At 51.3% G+C, this 21339-nt stretch overlaps 1 protein-coding gene across 1 annotated transcript in view; it reads right to left on the bottom strand.

The window, feature by feature from the left end:
* The window catches only part of FGD6 (FYVE, RhoGEF and PH domain containing 6), a 54541-nt gene extending 36990 nt beyond the window's left edge, over nucleotides 1-17551 (bottom strand). Inside the window, exon 1 of the mRNA XM_054386758.1 lies at nucleotides 15045-17551. Coding sequence (XP_054242733.1) covers nucleotides 15045-17551 — 2507 coding nt within the window. The remainder of the gene's footprint in view (nucleotides 1-15044) is intronic.
* Nucleotides 17552-21339: the final 3788 nt, after the last annotated feature.

Below are 21339 nucleotides of genomic sequence, written 5' to 3'. Positions count from 1 at the left end.
CTCAGGAAGTGTGTGGCCATGGCACCTGGGGCCATGGTGGTGTTGGGTTGCTGGCTGGACTGGATGGCCTGGGAGGTGCCTTCCAACCCAAGCAGAGCTGTGGTTCTCTACAGGTGCCCTCTGCCTTCCTACACAAGCAGTGGTTATGACTGAGCTTCCCTAGCACTGAAGCATAAGAGAACAGGGATGGATGGAGGGCAGCTCTTCAGCCTGGGCACTCCCAGCTGTGACAGAGACCAGAAAGAGAACCTCTCAGCCTGGGTCCCGTGGGTGAGAGCTGCCAGCAACCCGAAGAGCAGAGCAGGGAGCACCAGCTGTGTGGGGATGCTCTGGCAGCATCCTCAGCAGCAAGATGTTGGCTATTCAGTGATCAAAAAATTCAACAAGCCAAACAAAACAACACACAAAAGCTGATCAAAAATAGAAAATACTTAGACCAGTTGGCCTGCAGCCAGGTCTGGGTCAGCCGTGAAGTCGTAGAAAGGATTAAAATAGCTTCATTCTGTGAAGGCAACACAGGAAGGGCTCAGGAAACACCCAGGCAGTTACTGTCTCCCCCTGCATGGGGTGGGGGGAGGAAGGAGATTGCTAGCTCATCACTGACTTCAAACAGGGTCCTGAGCCAAGGCTGCAGCACCAAGGCTGCAGAGACACGGATCCACTTCAGCTTGGAAAGGATCAACTTCACGCAGGAAGAGAGCAGCCACGGAGCTGGAGTGCATCAGAGGGGCTCCCAGAGAGCCTCCATGAGCTCCAGCAAGGCAGAACAGCAGCACCAGCAGTGCACTGAAAGCCTTCTGCAGTTACTGATTAACTTCAGCACCTCCATGGAACTGATGGAGCAGTGCCAGAGAAGGCCACGAAGAGGCTGCAGGACCTCTGCTATGGGGACAGGCTGGGGGAGTCGGGGCTGTTCAGCCTGGAGAAGGCTCCAAGGAGACCTCAGAGCAGCCTTCCAGTACCTGAAGGAGTTTCAGAAGAGCTGGGGAGGGATATCTGACAAGGGCTGGGTGTGCCAGGCTGAGGGGTAATGAAGCTGGAGCAGTGCAGCTTTACCAGGCACCTGCTGGGGAGCAGCTGGCTCTCCTTGCACCTCAACCTGTGCAAACAGAAAGCAGCTTTCTAGTTACTGTGTACTCTTCCTGTACTTTTACCTCTGGAGTCATCCAAGTGTATGTGCAGCTCTCTGAAAGTTCCCTCTGGACAAGGTGAATCCCATGCAGCCTTTCAATGAGCCTGGAGACCATTGCAAACCTTCAACCAAGCAGCAGCTTTCCTACCACCTTCTCAGCTCCCCTTTTCCCAAACACCGTGCAGGCAGCAGTGGTTATTTTTAAGCAGCTCTTCTGAGAGGTATTTTGGGGATACTGTGAACTGCCTCTATCTTGTCCCCTCTTCAGCACAATTCTTGTCCTACCCACAGCATCACCAAGAGAAACTTCTGCATTATCAGTCATGTGAGACACCATCCCTGCCAGCTCACCCTGCTGCCCACTGAGTAAGAGTATCTGGCCCTATCTTGTGAGCAAGTTACACCTAAATATAGACCTGGGGCTTTTTCATTTGACACAAAACAGAGGGATCCTTCCTTTGCCTCAGGATGAGCAGCTCATGGGATGAACCATGGACACTGTGCTCTGGTGTTGTGATGTAACAGCAAAATAGTCATGACACAAAGCTTGCCAGTCCGGGTGAGGCAGACAGCAAGGTGAACTGCAAAAGCTTTCATTGAATGGGTTGGGTTGGAAGGGACCTTAAAGTTCAGCCAGTTCCAACTCCCTGCCATGGGCAGGGACACCTCCCTCCAGCCCAGGCTGCTCAAGGTCTCATCCAGCCTGGCCTTGAACACCTCCAGGGAGGGGACATCCACAGCCTCCCTGGGCAACCTGTGCCAGTGTCTCCCCACCCTCACTGTACAGAACTTCTTCCTCATCTCCAGCCTCAATTTCCCCTCCTCAAGCTCAAAGCCATTCCCCCTCCTTCTGTCACTCCCAGCCCTTGTCCAAAGTCCCTCCCCAGCTCTCCTGGAGCCCCTTCAGGTATTGGAAGGCTGCTCTAAGGTCTCCCTGGAGCCTTCTCTTCCCCAGGCTGAACAGTCTCAGCTCTTCCCATGGGCAGCCATTGAGCTATTAGGGTTTATTTTTTCTGGCTCTAATCAGCATAAACCCTTCTTATTGTCTTCAAAAGATAGTCAAGACCAGTTCAGACAAGCTTATTTCTGCTGGTATAGAAGCTTCTAATCCACCTGAGGCTTCATTTCCAGGCACTGTCAATTCAGACATGGCATAGGACACTATAGCCTGAAGTTACAATTAACATTTCCCTCTCATTTCCCAATTAATTCAGAAGGCAGAGAGTATTTCCAGCTGGACCTGAGATGAGTGGCAGAGAGTCTGTTCCATGGAACACCCAGCACCAAGTATTTTGCAGTATATTGGAAAGCCTTCAGTTCCCAAGTCATGACTCCTCATCACAGCATCACCCCAGCTGCTCACAGGCAAGTTTCCACAGCTCCAGAGTGTGTTAGAACAGATTCATCCCTGCTGCTGCTTTACACACCATGTCCTTGTCATCCTCAGCACTTGAGGATGGGTTTTCTCCTTCCAGCAATTAATCAACAACACACAGGGATGGGAAATGAACAGAACCTTGCACCCAGCTCTGCTAAATCCTTTTCTCAGCCTTCTGTTATTTTTAAAGGGGTGTCCTTTCCACTCTGCTTTTTGTAGCAGGCTCCCAGCATCTTTACCCTCCTCTTGTCCCCTCCTGCAGGATTTCTTTGTGGGGGTTCTGTGCTGGTGTTTTTTTGTTGATTTTTAAAGGAAGCCTTCAATACCCAGGCAAAATGACACAAACTGGAGGTGCCACTCAGCTGCAAAACACACACCAAGAGACCAGAGAGCCAGCAGGCAGACCCTGCTAGAACATTGCACCCCAAATCCTTTTTGTGCTGCTACATTTCACAACCCTCCCACAGCTGTTTACATCTGGCTTTCCTCCAGAGGGGCAAAGCTCCTGCTGCTGCCTATCCATTTGCAGGTTTCAGTGGCAATTTCCATAACTGAGGCACCTTTAGCTGGGGCTTTTTAAGACCTACCAGCCCAGGGTGGAGACAAGAGCTGCTGAAGCAGTTCTATTGTTCCACAGCACCTCACCTTTCAACAGCTCACTGGCTCAGTCCCTCCATGCATCCTGGCTGCAGGCTTCAGGGAAACCTCAAGGATACAAGACTTAATGGGGGGGGGGGGGGGGGGGGGAAGAAAAATAAAGATTCTGTGGTGTCTTTTCTATCCACATCCAGAATCTCTCCTTCAAGGCAGAAAGAGAGATGTGAATACAGGAATCAAGTCAAAACCCTAAACAAGTTTGGAAGCTGTGATCTGGATCCAGGTGCTCCTAACAGCTAAAGATGCTTGGTTAAGAATTGCTTGGTGGTGTTCATTGAACTGCCTCTGCCTTTAGTGCAGTCCCTCTTACCTGGGGCTGTCTCTATCTAATACTGATTCACTGCAGGTTTTTGGGAAAGAGGCCATCAGTTCTGAACACACAACCACACCTGGCAAGGCACAACCACCACAATGACCACTAACCAAGACGAGCTCCTGCAAGGCTGTTAAGCAAACACACCACAGGCTTAGTGCTCAGCAAGGTGAATAAAGGCACCAATGAAGGCACTTGTGGCACTTGGTGGCAATACCTCAGCTCCACAACCATCCTGAAGAAGCCAGCATCAGCACTTCTGCAAAGCAGACTGCAAAGCACAAAGATGAACTTCACATCACTCCAGATGCACCTCGGCCCTTCACCTTCACCTCATCATTGCAACTCCAGACACTCTGCACAATGGTGACAGTCTACCATCATAGCTAGGAAATTCCCTCCCTCATCCTCCTCTTCATGACCCCCTGCTTTTCACTTCTCCTCGAGGCACACCAGACCATTAAGCAGCAAATGAGAACAGAAAGCAGCCTGGAGCAGGTCTCTGACTTACCTGAGTTACTGCTGCACCATCTCCGGGCTCCCCTCTGGTCCAGTGACAGACACACAGCTGGAAGGAGCTGAAGCTGAGATCCGTCTGTCCTCCCTAGGTGGTGAGGAGGGCTGGTGGGCACCCCTGTGACTGGCAGTGCTGCCTTGGCTGCCAACACTGAGCACTGGTTGCCTCACTGCAGCCAAGCTGCCTGGGCTTCAGGCTCTCTGCCAAGAGAGGGCTTCTCCACTGCCAGGGCAAGATAGCAAGGTGCCCTCTCACAGAGGGCAGCACCAGAGTCCTGCCAACCCTTTGTCTGCAGGGACAACTCCATCATTTTTGTGACTTCTGTCTATTCCTAGGACTAATAACCACAACAACCACCCCCCAGGGCAACAGTCCAGGAGTTTTTCTTGGTCTGATGCTAAGGAACATGCCAGGCACTCAATCACCATCTCACTTTATTGATGCTTTTAAAGATTGTCTGGACCTGGGGGGATTCATCAATGGATTTTGTGTGCTCCCCTTCTATAGGTGACATGGCCAAGGAACAAAACAGACCTCTGGAGCAGTCCTTCACTATAAAAAGGGCAACCAAAAGCATCACAAAACAAGAGGCAAACAAACTGCCCCAATGAACCCCTGGCTATTTGCACCACATGGAACTGCTGTGCTGTGCTCTCTCTGGGCTGGTTAGGGGACTGCAAGAACACAATCAGGAACTTAAATCCTCTCACAAATCACAGCTAGGACACAGAAACAACCTGCACCCAGCTGAGCAACAGGGGAACTGCTTTGTACAGGTCAGGTCACTTCTGCAAACTGCGGTTCAAAGACTTCAAGAATTAAAACAGCATCATGGAATGACAGAATGCATTGGGTTGCAAGGGACCCTCAAAGGTCAGCTAGTCCTACCCCCTGCAGGCAGCAGGGACACCTCCAACTAGAGCAGGTTGCTCAGAGCTCCATCAAACCTGACCTTGGATGCCTCCATGGATGGGACCTCAACCACCTCCCTGGGCAACCCATTCCAGTGTCTCAGCACCCTCATAGTAAAGAACTTGTTAAGGTCCAATCCAAATCTCCCTTTCTCTAGCCTAAAACCATGATCCCTCATCCTGTTGTAAACAGCTTTCTTGTAGCTTCAGGTACTGGAAAGCCAATAAAAGAACTCTTCAAACCCTCCTCTTCTCCAGGCCAAAACCCCCAACTCTCCCAAGCCTGGCCCCACAGGTCTCCCTGCAGCCTTCTCTTCTCCAGGCTGAACAAACCCAGCTCCCTCAGCCTGTCCCCACAGCAGAGGTTCTCCAGCCCTCTGATCATCTTTGTGGCCTCCTTCTGGACCTGCTCCAGCAGCTCTGTGTCCTTCTTGTGCTGGGAGCCCCCAGAGCTGGACACAGTGCTGCAGGTGAGCAGAATCAGCTTTCACAATTTGCTGATTGCTTTAATCAATCCCAGCTGCACTCTGCATCTATGGCTTTTGTGGGAAGCCAGGAGCTTTGGTGATGGAGATACACTGGCAAAAGAGAAGGCTCAGGGCAAACTGTTTGAAATGGAGTTTGCTTGAGAGCCACTTGTGCTGCCTCGTGGGCAAAGAGCTGGCTGCAGGGGGAATGCACCCAGTTTGTTCTTACCAAGAGAAACATCACAAACTACCCTCTTTGTGCCAGCCTTTACCTCTGCTGCTCCCTGCTCACACCTGGGGATTCTGGGCAAGGAAGATACCACAAACACTGCTGAGAGCTGCCACCACCCTTAGCCTGTTGGATCATGCCACTGGCAGCTCCTCCTGCACTTGGCTGAGGGTGCTGCAAACAGCAACACCTGACTTGCTGGAACCAAGTTAGCCCAGTGCTTGCAGCCAGCAGCCTTTACTTCAGCTTCTGTTATCCTCAGGCCAAGACTTATTTATCTTCTCAACAAGAAGCAAAAAGAGATCTGACTTCCCCTTGCAAAGGAAAAAACCCAAACCCAAGCCAGGTCTTTGTCAGCTGTGCTTCACGCTCGGTCAGCAGTGCACTTCTTTTCTGCCCCCAGCAATCCACTCTGTCAGTCACCCTAGGACCAACACCACCATGCACAGACCTGGCTGCCTGGTTTTGGAAGGCCTGGTTTAAAGCAAGGTGCAAACAGCTCTCCACATTAGCTGTGGTTTGCAAACACCAAGAGCAGCGGTGCCCCAGGGCTGCTCGTAGGGACCTTCCAGAGGCTGTTTGTTGACAATTCCTCAGCTCCTTGGGAAGTTCAGTATCAACACACACATGCCTGGGATGTTTCCACACTCACCACAGCAAGCCCATGGTCAGAAAACAGAGCCAGGCCTCCCTTTTAAAGCTCTTCAAGAAATGTGGTGCCTACAGCATGGGTTGGGGCTGGGGGAAAAAGGCTGAGAGCCAGCACCCAGAAAAGGAAATACACACAAAAAATGCCAGAATTAGGGGGGTGGAATAAAAGAGGGAAAAAAAAACAGATAAAGCATTGGAGCTTAATTTATGAAGGTGCACAGTGCCTGAGCTCCTGTTTGCCACAAGCAGGGGGTCAGGAAGCAGGCAAAAGGATGCAGGGGGTGGCTGGCTCCAGGCTCCCCCATGCCATCCTCGGGCACCACGCTGGGCTGAGGCCACATCAGCAGCAGGAAGGATGAAGACATCCTTCTATTGTACCAGGGGCATCGATGCAAACAGCACAGTCAGGAGGTTTATGCCACCTGTGGGGAGCACTGCTTCAGTGGGAAAAGCAAGGATGGAAAGGGGCAGGGAAGTTCACCCTCCAGTTTGGGTGCTTTGGTGCATGCGGACTGCACATGCTCCGAGGTGAAGGAGAGGTCCAGAAGGCTGTGACCAAAGTCACTCCCAAAGCTTTGGGAGAGGGGCAGAGGGATTTGCCCAGCAGGAGTGTGCCCAGCACACTCCAACAGCTCCTGCCTCATTGCAGACACCACTGCCAGCTTGCTCCCCCTGACAGTCACAAACAAACTCAGCCCCAACCACACTCAGTGCAAAGATAACAGCAAGAACACAAACCACAGCTATTTTTACCTGGCACTTGTAACACCAGCCAATAAATTACAAGTCCTTGATTATTGTACCTCCAACTCTGTCTAAAGTTTCTTTATGTGCTGTGCCCATGTTAACCTGCTTCACCCATCTCTTTCTTGTGCCAAACCAAGAGGGAGCTCGTGGAAAGAGAGAGGAAAGAAATAACAATGACAACAATTCTCTTAGGTGACAATCTTGGTGCTATCCACAGCTGTTGCCACTTCAGAACCATTTCAAGACTGAATTGAATTGACTGAATTCTAGAATAATGAACTTGGTATTAGAAAAATGCAGTTCTCCAACTCCTTTCTCTGCCTTACTGGAAAGCATTGGACCTCAGAATCTTTCCTCACACCAAAGCAGATGCCGCCAGCACATGGCAAACATCTGGAGGAGAATGTGTGAAGATCTTTTTTAAAGCCAGAAAATTCCCATTTATTCTGATGTGAAAAGAAAAAAAAAAAAAAGGCAAAGGAGAAGGGGAGGAGATAGCTGTCTCAGATTTCAGTAGGTAAGATGTAAATCTTTTCCCCCAGTGCATATCATCTTCTTCTAGCATGAATGTTACTCCAGGCTGAGCAGCGCTCCAGACTGTACAGCTGCTCTTCAAATAAGGAGGATGACACCAAGCTGGGAGCAGGTGTGGATCTGTTAGAGGGTAGGAGGCTCTGCAGAGGGACCTTGCCAGGCTGGCTGGATGGGCAGAGTCCAAGGACATGAGACTGAACAAGTCTGAGCACCAGGTTCTACACTTTGGCCACAACAACCCCAGGCAGTGCTACAGGCTGGGGACAGAGTGGCTGGAGAGCAGCCAGGCAGAGAGGGACCTGGGGGTACTGGTGGACAGCAGCTGAACATGAGCCAGCAGTGTGCCCAGGTGGCCAAGAAGGCCAATGGCATCCTGGCCTGGATCGGGAACAGTGTGGCCAGCAGGAGCAGGGAAGTCATCCTGCCCTGTGCTCAGCACTGCTCAGACCACACCTTGAGTGCTGTGTTCTGGGCTCCTCAGTTCAAGAAAGATGTTGAGATGCTGTAAGGTGTCCAGAGAAGGGCAACAAGGCTGGGGAGGGGTCTGGGGAACAAGGCTGGGGAGGGGTCTGGAGCACAGCCCTGTGAGGAGAGGCTGAGGGAGCTGGGGGTGTTTAGCCTGGAGAATGGAGGCTCAGGGCAGACCTCATTGCTCTCTACAGCTCCCTGAAGGGAGGTTGTGTGGGGGTTGGTCTCTTCTCCCAGGCAATCAGCCACAGAACAAGAGGACACAGTCTCAAGCTGTGCAGGGGAAGTTTAGGCTTGAGCTTAGAAAGAAGTTCTTCCCAGAAAGAGAGCTTGCCCATGGGAATGTGCTGCCCAGGGAGCTGTGGGGTCCCTGGAGGTGTTTAAGAAGAGCCTGGATGAGGCTCTTAGTGCCATGGTCTGGCTGATTAGATAGGGTTGGGTGATTGGTTGGACTTGGTGACCTTGGAGGCCTCTTCCAAGCTGGCTGCTGCTGTGACCCTGTGATATTCAGCAGCCTGTAAAGCTGTGTGGCTGAAAGCCACCTCCAGACGAAGGAACACTCCTCCTCTTACAGGAAATGCAAGCCCTGGTGACACTGCCTTGTGTGCTTGCTTGCAAGGAAGGAAAAGAAAACCCACAACACCCCATGTGCTTTCCTGAGCAAGAGGGAAAATAAATCACCCTGAGCCTTTCATGTAGCTTCACACACACTGCCCTAGTAGCAGAAAATAAGTAACTCCACACCACAACACAGACTAACTCCAGACCCAGCCTCAGTGGCTTGACTGAGGACCCTCAGGAAAGAGAAGGAGCTCCAGGAGCAGTAATGCAGCCCCCAGCATGAGGGTTCCACCATCTGCATGCAACCAGTTCCTTCCCAAAGTCCTTGTGGCAGAAGATCAGTGCTACCAAGTGACTGCCACCACTCCTCAGCATTATTCATTTCTCACTCTGCTGGTGGGGGAGAAGCTGGACCGGAGCCAGCAATGGGCACTGGCAGCCCAAGGCTGCCACTGGCCTTCCGGGCTGCCAGTGCCCATTGCCAGAGATGGAGAGAGGGGATCCTGCCCCTCTGCTCTGCTCCCCTGCAGTGCTGTGTCCAACACAAGAGGGACATGAACCTGCTGGCGAGGGTCCAGAGGAGGCCATGAAAATGAGGCTGGAGCACCTCTCCTTTGAAAATGGGCTGGGAGAGTTGAGGTTGTTCAGCCTGGAGAAGGGAAGGCTCAGTATCTGAAGGGGAGCTACAGGCAGGCTGGGGAGGGACTGTTCAGAAGGGGCTGTGGGGATAGGACCAGGGGCAATGGTTTGGAACTGGAGCAGGGCAGAGTTAGGTTGGACATCAAGAGGAAGTTCTGCACAGTGAAGGTGGGGAGGCACTGGAACAGGCTGCCCAGGGAGGTGGCTGAGGTTCCATCCCTGGAGACATTCAAGATCAGGTTTGTCGTGTCCTTGGGCAGCCTGCTCTAGTTGGAGCTGTCCCTGCTGAGTGCAGAAGGTTGGACAAGATGCCCTTGGAGGGTCCCTTCCAATCCAATGCAATCTGTGAAGCTGTAAGAAGTCAGCAAATTCCTTCTGCCTGCCTTGTCCATGCCCTCTCCCAAGCTCCAGAGCAAGGACTGCCAGACAGGCTCTGCAATTAGCCTGGCAGTGCTGGGGAAGCAGGGATCTGAGTCATTTGATTCACTCTTTGCTGACAAGCCCTGGGAGCTGTCAGAAGCCTGTCAGCTGCATAAGCTACGTGAGAAAGTGGGGTAGGGAGGGGAGGAGGAGGCAGGCTCAAAGCAGCAGAGTACAAAAAGCAAGGCAGGGGTAACACATGCCCAAAGATAATGAAGCCTGATAGGCAAACTAAACAGCTTCTTCTCAAAGCTGTTTCCTTAAAACCTGAGGGGCAATTGCTGGAAAAGAAATTAATGCACAGCTGAGGGTGCCATAAACCAGAGCCAGACTGGCAGACAGGAGACCACAGCAGAGCTGCAGGGAACCTGCCCTCTTCAGAACAGAAACTAATCCACTATCAGCTTTAAGAACCTGATGAAATCCAGAACCTCTGCCTGGCCTCTGCTTCCATGGGAATCACAGAACTGTCAAGGTTGGAAAGGAGCTCAAGGCTCATCCAGTTCCAACCCCCTGCAATGGGCAGGGACACCTCACACCAGAGCAGGTTGCTCACAGCCACATCCAGCCTGGCTGCAAAACCCTCCAGGGATGAGGCTTCCACCACCTCCCTGGGCAACCTGTGCCAGTCTCTCACCACCCTCATGGGGAAGAACTTCTTCCTAACATCCAATATGAATCTCCCCACTTCTGTTTTGCTCCATCCCCCCCAGTCCTGTCACTCCCTGTGATGATCTCTTTCAATACAATTCAATACGAAGGCCACAAGAGGTTTACTGCAGAACACCTTCAACATCTGAGATGTATTCTATGCTTTCAAATCTCAGCATAAGTGTTTGAAAGCCTTTTTTAAAATGCTAGTTAGACCCTGCAGGATTTGATTCATTTACTGTTTCTCTTGAAATGTTTTTGGAATGTTAATTTTGCAATTGCAAAAGCAAAGCCCTTCCCTAACAGGGCCAATCCCTAAGCTGCACCACATTTATCTGCTGCAATCCTGCCTCTCAGGAGCATGTCTCAACCATAACCAAGCTCAGCACATCAAAGAGGAACATGTATCAAAGCAAAATGCTTAACCACATGGACTTCAATACTAAATTACATGTTCCAGGAAGGTTTTCATGGCCACTTAATTGACCTCTTGGGACTCAGTTACCAAAGCAGATTTGATTTCATCCCAGGCAACTATCTCAGCATTCTGCACTGAGATGCTCACTTCTGGAAAACCAATGGCCTCTGTTAAAGCAGCAGGGATGGGGAAAATAGGAAGCAGTATTTCATCTAACCAAAGGTGAAGACCTCAGAAGCTTTTTGTCACATGGCACTTCCTTCCCCTCCCTGGCCCAGCCCTCTCCAGTGAAAAATCCTGGCTGGAAACACAAACCAGCCAGAAATGTTGTCCAGATCACTCAGCAGTCATCTCCATCCTGGGGGGAGGCTGTCAGAAGCAGCCAGGAAATGCAGCAGGCTGCTCCCTGCAGGGTGAAGCAGCCGATTCACTCAACCTGAAGCAGAATTCTCTTGCCCAGAAGCTAACAAACAGCCTAACCCAAACCCCAAAGCTCCCAGGAAGCAGAGCAGTTTCAGTCTCTGTGCCCTGCAGCATCACAGATGTTCCAAGGCACATCCACTCTCCCTCTGCATCTTCAGGTTACTGGAGACAAACACTCTCAACCTGACTTTCAACTGAGGGAAGATTTTGCTGTCCTCCTTGGAATAAAGGTTTCCCACTACAAGGAGAATAACGAATGCACAGATTTCTCTAGAATTAGGAGGTTTTACCTCACAGCAGAACCATTCCAACTCCTGGCCACTGACAGCATTAAAGCCAGCTGTGGCAGTACCAGCAGCACTACTTTTCCCCCTCACTCTTCAGGCCTGAACCTTTCATTTCTCAATAAAAAAACCAAACCCAAAGAGCTGCTTTCCCTCTTGTTATCTGCAACAGAAGAGTTAAAACTTCCTTTACATTTAACAGCACATTTTCTACACCACAGCATGCATTCTTCACTCACTTCGCTGGCAGCCCTCACAGTTACATATTCATCTGAATTATCCATTTTAAATTGGTAGACTAGAACAAAATAATCCTTAAAAACTATTTCAGGGACTTTTTTCCTGCAGGGGAAACAGAACATAGATTCCCTGCTCCCAAGACACTGTCATTGCTTTCTTTATTGAGCCTGTTCCCCTGAACCACTTAACTCAAGCTTACACCCATTAATCTTCTAGCAGCAGCTCGTGTCCCACCTCAGTGCTTCACAAATGGTCTGGGGAACCTGGTTCAAAGCCAAGCCCACCTTCAGCAGAGGCTGACATCAAATAATGCAAAAATCAGGTGACAAATGAAAAAATAATACCCATCATTAATTATCCAGGCATTTAAACCCCTGTGGGAAAACCCAAGCAGACAAAATGTATCTGAATTTAAGAAGGGAATGGATTGAAGCTTGGGGAGAGGAGATGGAGAATGGATACTAGAAAGAGATTATTTACTGTAGGGTGGGGAGACACTGGCACAGGTTGCCCAGGGAGGCTGTGGATGCCTCCTCCCTGGAGGTGTTCAAGGCCAGGCTGGATGGGGCCTTGAGCAACCTGGGCTGGTGGGAGGTGTCCCTGCTCATGGCAGGGGCTTGGAACTGGCTGAGCTTTCAGCTCTCTTCCAGCCCAACCCATTGTATGAATCTATGGCTTGAGTAAGACACAAAGCCAGGATCCAAGTGGCAGAGGCTGCTACCATTCCCACTAAAGCACACTGGTTGCACCACAGGTGATGGGGAGGAGGCTTCTCAGGGACCTCTGAAGCACTAGGTGCCTTATGAAAGTTTTATTTCTTCTTCCAGAAAGCAACGTGGCATGGGGTGAAGGCACCAGCAGACTCCTCTGGTAACAGCAAGCCTGGCACTCAGACTCAATGCACAGCACTGTGCAAGCGCAGGCAGTCAGCCTTTGGATTTCTCAGCAGAACAACCTCCTTCGTAGGCTGGCTTTAATCAGAAGGTAATTTGCTTGGAGATCCCCATTAGCAGTGCATTACAGGAGCTTTCTGTGCCAAGATCTCCAAAGAAGAGCTGAGTGCATGTTCTGACAGGCTGGGCAAAGAGGAGCCCTAATTACTGTCATCACATCAGCAGTGTTTCTCTAACCGGTCTGATTGCACTGCCTGGGCCAGGGAAGGATAAAAGGCTGTACAGAACTGGGCAGGAAAGGTGAGGTAACATCAATAAAGCAGCTTCAAAGGGGTTCAGATAACAGCTGATGGGGAAAAGGAAGGAGTTGCCTGTCAGGCTCTGTCCAGGCTCAGCCCCTTACACCTCCCCAGCCTGTGTCTGCTCCTCCAGCAGCTGACCTGGGGCAGCAGACCACTGCCCCATCGTGTCCTCTCCTTCTCCTAGGGACTTCCTTGCTACTTGAGAGCTACTGAACTAACTGTACCATGGTTAGCAACTCTCAGTGCCAAAGGAAGGTGACTATGCAGAAGCTCCCTCACTCTTCTCATTCTGTATACATTCTCAAGAGTGTGAAGAAGATTGCAGGGGGCTGCAAGTTTCATTCAAATCACAGACTCACGGAATGGGTTGGCTTGGAAGGGACCTTAAAGCTCAGCCAGTTCCAACCCTCTGCCATGGGCAGGGACACCTCCCACCAGCCCAGGCTGCTCAGGGCCTCATCCAGCCTGGCCTTGAAGACCTTCAGGGAGGGGACATCCACAACCTCCCTGTTCCAGTGTCTCCCCACCCTCACTGGAAGGAATCCTTATTGCTGGTTTGAGATCTCTCTCAACTGATGATCTGCAGTTAAGAAGCTAAGCACCATACTGGATCACAGCAATGCCTCAGCTGTTACCACTCTGACAGCCACATGGTTCAATGCTATTTAGGGGAACACTGAGCCTGGTCACCTTCTGTAGCCCATTCCTCTTCCCAGCCTCCACAGTCACAGCATTACAGATGTTAAATGATCTGTTCCTGCCTTTTGCACTTAAAAGCTGTTTTGGACATAGCCAGGAACCAGTCTGAGCCCTTTCTGAACCTGCCGATGTTATCTGCCTGCACCACCTCCTCCCACAAGGAAACACAGCAGCAGCCCACAGAGCTGCCAAGCCCCAGTAATGCTCTGTGTGCCGCACAGACCTCCTGCACCACTGCTAGCTTTGCTGGGAGCAGAGGGAGATGCAGGAACCTCATCAGAGGCAACAGCTTTTGTTATACCCAAAAAGCTTCCAAGCCCTGATGAAGAATTTGCATGTGCAAAACCTGTCTGCTTTTCCCAGCTCTGTCATCTGCTCCTTCACTCTACAAACCCAGAGGCTCTGCATTTTATTGATGCTTATTTTGAGCTCACCCTGAGCCTGTGGTGATGTTCTCTCCCCGACTGAAGCATTCCTAGGTACAAACACATGACTGATCTGGTTTGCTTCCATTCAATCTGCAAAAGCATACAAATCAGTTTCCCAACCTCCTAGTATGAGGGACAAGAAGCTCACTTTTCATTCTCTGCCAAGGGCAAACTTTTTACACCAGGAAAAGCATACAGAAGGATCACAAAAGTGCAGAGTGCCAGGTGGGAAGGGACCAGGAAAGGACCATCTGCTCCAACCTTGCTAGGTGATGGTGGAGTTGCAATGAGCTGACTCAACACCAAACTGCCCAATGGAGGGGACTCCACCACTGCCCTTAGGAGATGATTCCAGTGTCTGACTGTGCTAATGGGAAACATTTTCTTCTGGAGTCCAATGGGAATCTTCCCAGCACCCCTTCTCCCTTCCATGGGACTCCTTGTGCAAAGAGAGTCTCCACCCTCCTGGGAGCCACCCTTCATGTGCTGGTAATTCCATACCATTTCTGGGCACCTCAGCTCAAGGACAAAGAACTACTGTAGAGTCCAGCACAGGGCCACTGAGGCTGAGTGGATTGGAACACCTCTCATATGAAGGCTGAGAGAGCTGGGGCTGGTTAGCTTGGAGTAGAGGAGGCTGAGAGGTATGGGATCAGTGCTTACAAATATCTAAGGGTGTCAGCAAGGTGAGGCCAGACTGTTCTCAGGGGTCCCCAGTGACAGGACAAGAGGTAATGAGCATGAACTTGAATATGGGAAGTTCTATCTAAACATGAGAAGACTTTGAGGGTGGCAGAGCATTGGAACAGGTTGCCCAGAGAGGTGGTGGAGTCTCTGTCTCTGGAGTCTTCAAGGCCCACTTGGACACATCCCTGCGTGACCTGCTTTAGGTGAACCTGCTCTGGCAGGGGACTCAATGATATTCAGAGGTCCCTTCCAGCCCCTACCACTCTGTGATTCTGTGAGCAGTCCTGCTGACACGTAACAGAAGGGCTGCAGCCTCTCCAGTCATCATCTAACCATGCTCATGGCCAACAGAAGCATACTGAAGCTGTTTGACTTCCCTTTGCTCTTTAGCTTACCTGCCAAGTCTCAAACTCCTGCTCGTGGCTTCACTAGGTTCCTCTACCTCATAGAAGGCAGGGCTCTGGTCTTCCAGGCTGCTGGAGTTCTGCCACTCCAGAGAGAGCTCTCTCCTCACCCCCAGGGCGAAGGGCAGGTTCTCATACTCGGGGATCTCTTCGTAGTGCCTCACGTTCTCGTACTCCGGGGCACAGGTGCTGCCCGCAGTAGGCACACATGCCTGGCACACGCTCTCCCCCAAAGGTCCATGGCCATCTGCAGCCTCCAGCCTTGGGGTGTTTCGCAGTTCAGGTTGGCTTCTGTTCCTCTGCCTCTTTTTCTGTGAGGCTGGGCTGCTTATTTCCATGGAACGAGCCTTGGCAGACTTTGCTTTCCTCTCAGTGCCTGCAGGTGTGGCGTTCCGGCTGCTCCCGCTTCCATAGCCATCCCCAGAGGAGAGGGTGGCAATGGCACTGTCAACTGACTGGCTGCCCTTAGAGAGGAACTTCTGGAAGTCACTTTTCAGCAAGCAAACGGACAGTTTCATGTTGAGAAACTTTTTCAAGCTGTTTTTCTTCTGCTGGTCTTTGCAAGGCTTGTCCGTCCTGTCCATGTCCACGGACGAGAGGGACTTGGCCCTGGGCTTTGTCACCACCGTCAGGTGGTTGAAGTTGACAGCAACATTGAGAGTCTTCAGTGATTCAGAATTCCCTGAGAATGGAAGAATAGGGTGAGGCAACTTCCAGACAGGCTTCTCAGCAGAGCGTTTGGGTAGGTGGCAGGAGGGCAGAGCAATCTGCTCCCTGCCTGCTGGATGGGTGAAGCGGGAGCCGTCCATGACAGTCCTCGGCTTGTCCTCAGCAGAGGGGTAAGAACTCTTCTCCACCAGCTCTGCTGAGGCAGCCTTTTTCAGCAGGCCAGCAGCTGGAAGGCTGTGCCTCTGGGGTTTCTTAGGAATGACTTTTGGAGAACTTTCATCCTTCGTTTTCATCTCTTTATCTTCCAGCTGTGGCGGGGAAAGGTGGAGGCTACTGGAAGCAGGAGAGTGCTGAGCGCCAGTTAATCTGAGCTGCTTTGGCAGACTCATGGACAAAGCATCACACCTGACAAAGCTAGTCCTCTTGTCCACAGCATCCAGCACTCTGCTGGCATCTGGCAGCTTATCCACAGAGTTACCTACATTATGGTCCTCATCTAAGGAACACTCAACACTCTCCACCGAGCCAGCAGCTGCGTGTGACGGCTGAGGCAAAGCGTTCTGTGAGGCTGACTCTTCCGGAGCAGGTTCCTTCACTTGCTGCACTCTGCCTGCACTGCTCTGAGTGTTCTCACATTCTGCAGGAGGAAGCACCTCTGTGGTGGTGTTGTAACAAACACTCTGCCCAAGGACATGAATTTTTGCTGGCTTTTTAAAGCTCTGGTCCCCGTGCCCAAGGGAATCTCTCTCCGAGTTGGGTGGCTCCTTTGCTCCTTCTGCCGGGGTGTCTATGCCGTCCTGACGGACCAGACAAGCAGCTCGTGGCTTCCTGGGCTTAGGGACAGGAAGCACTTTGGAGTTCAGGACTGAAGGTGTTTCAGGGGAAGCTTTATCAGCCTCTGCTTTCACACCTGCTTCACCTGGAAATGAATTATTGCTACTCAAACCTTCATGTTCCAGGATGTCCTGGTCCAAGGGGCAAGAGCAGTTGTGGTGATTTTCAGCCAGTCTAGGACAAATTTCAGATGCCTGGAGGTCCTCAGCAGTGAGCTTCCCATCAGTATTTGGTTGCTTCCTTTCAGCTGATGACTGCACAAGTTCCATGAACTCTATTTTAACATCGTTCCTGGAACCGCTGCCGTTCCCCTGGTGGAGCTTCTCTGCACGCCTGTGCCTGACAGGGCTGCTGGTAGGAAACACACTGAGGCTCAGGACATCCTTCAGTTTCTCTTCCCAAATGCTGGCTTTCAACACCACCTGAGTTCTACTGGCCACTTTGTCTTTAGGACTGTCCCCTGCGGCTGCTGCGCTTTCGTCACCAGCTTTGATGTTCTCCAGGTGCTCAAAGATGATCTGTGTTTTGCAGGCACTCTCCCCATTGCCCAGCTGCTGAAGGCATTCCAGCCTGCAAGCTGGCACGGGTAGAATATAAGCTGAGTTACCAGGACTGCCCTCTGAGGCTTCATTCTTGTGGTTCAAGTGGTCAAGCGTTTGGGAAGGGTCTGCCCTGTGCTCCTCAAAGCTGTTTGTGCTCTTCCGTGTGGGCGATGGAGCTTTAGCTTCTGGGACAGAGGAGCTCTTGAGAACCTTGGGTTTGGGTGCAATTGCTGGCTTGCTCCTCCTCGCTGCCTGCAGAACACCAGCCAGCACAACCTCAGGCTTGGGGGCCACGGGGGGAGGCGTCGCCTTCTGTCCTGCCACGAATTTCGGCTTGGGGGCCACGGGGGGCTTCTTAATTTCTAGGAAGGATAGAAAACAAAGACTTGAGTCAGCACCAGCCCACAGAACAACTTCAGCCCCACCACAGTGCTGTTGGAGGCTTTTTAACATTTCAATGTTGGATCCATGAGCTCTCAGTGTGTGAGTATGCACTGCTCTTAAAACCCTGCTCTCCCCCCTCCACCAGCTTTGTGCCTGCTGCCTTGCTTTGTTTCAACAGGCACAGTCAGAGAGTGGTACGAAGTCTTCCAGGCCAACTTGGTTGTTAAAATCCAGTGTCATCCTGTGAAAGTGCCTGGTCTTCCCAGTGCCTGGCTCTGCAGTTTGAACTGGTATAGTGCAGTCCTTACATGGGGTCTTGTGTTAAATAAGCCATGAAGTCACAGGACATCATCATCATCAAAAGGTAGCTAAGGTTGGAAGGGACCTCAGAGCTCATCTGCTCCAACCTCCCACCATGCCCAGGGACACCTCTCAGCTAGACTCACCTGCTCAGGGCCTCATCCAGCCTGGCCTTCAACACCCCCAGGCAGGAGGCAGCCACAGCCTCCCTGGGCAGCCTGTGCCAGACTCTCACCACCCTCCTACTCAAGAACTTCTTCCTCAGCTCCACTCTAACCCTGCTCTGCCTCAGCTTCAAACCATTCCCCCTTGGCCTGGCTCTAGACACCCTCAGCAAAAGTTCCTCTGCAGCCTTCCTGCAGGATCCCTTCAGGTCCTGGCAGGCAGCTCTGAGGTCCCCCTGGAGCCTTCTCCTCTCCAGGCTGCACACCCCCAGCTCCCTCAGCCTGTGCTCACAGCAGAGCTGCTCCAGCCCTTGGATCATCTTTGGGGCCTCCTCTGGACTCTCTCCAGCAGCTCTGTGTCCTTCTCCTGATGGGGACAGCAGACCTGGAGCCAGGATTGGAGATGAGGTCAGAGCAGAGCCAAGGGGCAGAATAGTGAAGTTACTACAGTCATCTGCAGCAAATCCTTTCCTGCTGTAAAACAGAAGCCCAGTTCTGTACATCTCACAGCACTGCTCAACATGTTCCTGTCTGGCCTAGAAGTAGTCACCACTGCTGTGGCTTCTGACCCACTTGATAACAGATGACAAACCCTGGGGAGAGTGGACAGGCAGGAAAAGGAGCCCATGAGGAACTCGGAGATTAGGGAGGTCAGATCATGGTGGCAGTTTTGGGTGGCTTGGGGTTTTGTTTGTTTTGTGGTTTGTTTGGGTTGTGTTTGTTTCTGTTTGTTTTTCTCTGTTTGTTTGGGGTTTTTTTAAGGTATGCCTGAAACTTTTTCAATATCACAGATGATTTATGATCAACTTGTTTTCATCCACTGCAATAATTTCAGATTCCAGTTCTCTACAATTCCCTGAAAGGAGGTTGGAGCCAGGTAGGGTTGGGCTCTTCTCCCCAGTCTCAGGTGGCAGGAAGAGAGGAACTGGCCTGAAATTGTGCCAGGGGAGGGTTAGGTTGGAGATGAGGAAAATTTCTTTGCTGCAAGAGCGGTCAGGGATTGGCACAGGCTGCCCAGGGAGGTGGTGGAGTCCCCATCCCTGGAGGTGTTCCAAGAAACCTGTGGCCATGGCACTTGGGGTCATGGTTTGGTGGCCTTGGTGGTTGATGGTTGGACTGGATGGTGTTGGAGGTCTTTTCCAACTCAAACAATTCTATGATTCTATGGTTTCTAGGTGCTTTGATTTTTGACATAGAAAACTGATGTGGAAAGTCAAATATTTTCTCTGAATTTTTTATCTACCACCTCTGTATTTATAAGCTTTGTTTTAAACAATAATTAGTGGTTACTTCCAAGAAGTCATGCACTTTAAAACCCCCAAGAAAAGATGGGAATGGATGCTTCACATGCAGAGAGATTGGGCAAGCCATTGAGTTGTTACTGCCTTTGACCTGTGGGTTGGAGTTTTGCTGGTTTTCAGAACCATTGAAGATGTACAGCTATGTCCTGACCTCCAGACTAGGAATAAGAGAGTCAAGTTTCAAGTAAAGGGTTTCTTGGTTTGGTTTTCTGTTTGTTTGAAAGAAATCTAGATGATAAAGAATACTACTTAAAAAAAAGGCAGATTCCCTCAGCTGCAAGCATTTCCCAAACACTAAGCCACTGCTGCAAGCACAAACAATGTCCCCACCATAGAAACAGGAAAACCATGTTTTCCTAGGACATGAATCATGAAATGGTATCCAGACAGACTCCACTGCACTCAGTAGTGTCCCTGCTGCACTTACATCAGCAGAGAGGCAAACACCAGGGCAGAGCCCATTCTGAAGACATCCTGTGAGAGGGAATGCAGAAGATACAGCTCCCTATAACCACCAGCACCAACCAGCAGCGAGCCAGCTCCCAGCTAGCACCTCCTGCTTCCTGTCCCAGGACAGGTATCCCAATAGCTGCTTAAACACCTCCAGGGGTGGTGACTCCACCACGTCCCTGGGCAGCCTGTGCCAGTGCTTGGTGAGCCCTTCAGTGAGGAAATTTTGGATAGCAACCAGACTAGACTACTCTGCAGGGCTTCTCACCAAATAGATACTGGGCAGGACACTCAGAAGTTCTATCATTACCTGAACACAAAATTCAAAATTCAAAACAAGGGAAGGCACCAGCCAGGCAGCGGGCAAGGCGCAGGAGAGGCAGCGGGCAAGGTGCCGGCAAGGGAGAGGGCAAGGCAAGGCGCCGGCGAGAAGGCACAGGCGAGGCAGCGGGCAAGGCAGAGGTGAGGGTGCAGGGAAGGCAAGGAACACAAAGCAGCTGTTTATTTGCCAATAATGGAAACCTGGAGAATGAACAAAGCAAGACAGATTCAATTCTGACAGTAAATGCAATCCAAAACAATTTCTGAAGCCCACCAGAGTCTTTCAAACCACTTCAACACTGCACAGCCCTGGGCCAGCCGAGTGCCCAGGCAGGCACGTGTTGTAATAAAGACAGCACTATGCTGGAGAGCACTCAGCCAGGGGAGATATAGGTCAGTGTATGAAGAGGCACGTTTCAGTCTCTGTATCAATACAGACCTCAGCCAACCACTCCAGCAGAAAGGAATGCAATGAAGAGCCCTTTCAAGCACACATATGACTTGAGAGGAAGGACTCCAGGCAGGGAATGCATACCAGGGGACTCCCCTCAACAAAGCATCTTTAAGTGCCTGAAAAATACAAGTGATGACTTCTTTGGAAAAATCACAGCAGCAAGGCAAGAGGAAAAGTGTATTAGATATTGATTAGAAATCAAGAGTTAAAGTTCATAGAATGACAGAATGGCTCAGGCTGGAAGGGATGTTAAAGATCATCTCCTCTGACCTCCCACCATGCCCAGGGACACCTCTCAGCTAGACTCACCTGCTCAGGGCCTCATCCAGCCTGGCCTTCAATACCCCCAGGCAGGAGGCACCCACAGCCTCCCTGGGCAGCCTGTGTCAGACTCTCACCACCCTCCTACTCAAGAACTTCTTCCTCAGCTCCACTCTAACCCTCCTCTGCCTCAGCTTCAAACCATTCCCCCTTGGCCTGGCTCTAGACACCCTCAGCAAAAGTTCCTCTGCAGCCTTCCTGCAGGATCCCTTCAGGTCCTGGCAGGCAGCTCTGAGGTCCCCCTGGAGCCTTCTCCTCTCCAGGCTGCACACCCCCAGCTCCCTCAGCCTGTGCTCACAGCAGAGCTGCTCCAGCCCTTGGATCATCTTTGGGGCCTCCTCTGGACTCTCTCCAGCAGCTCTGAGTCCTTCTCCTGCTGGGGACACCAGAACTGGAGGCAGGATTGGAGATGAGGTCAGAGCAGAGCAGAGCCAAGGGGCAGAATCCCCTCTCCTGCCCTTTGCCCACACTGCTCTGGCTGCAGCCCAGCACACAGCTGCCTGCTGGGCTGCATTATTCAGTTGATTCTAAACCAATTCAATTCAC

This window comes from Indicator indicator, chromosome 14 (assembly GCF_027791375.1).
Source record: "Indicator indicator isolate 239-I01 chromosome 14, UM_Iind_1.1, whole genome shotgun sequence".
Taxonomy (NCBI): Eukaryota; Metazoa; Chordata; class Aves; order Piciformes; family Indicatoridae; genus Indicator; species Indicator indicator.
This window is presented reverse-complemented; position numbering and strand designations above follow the sequence as displayed.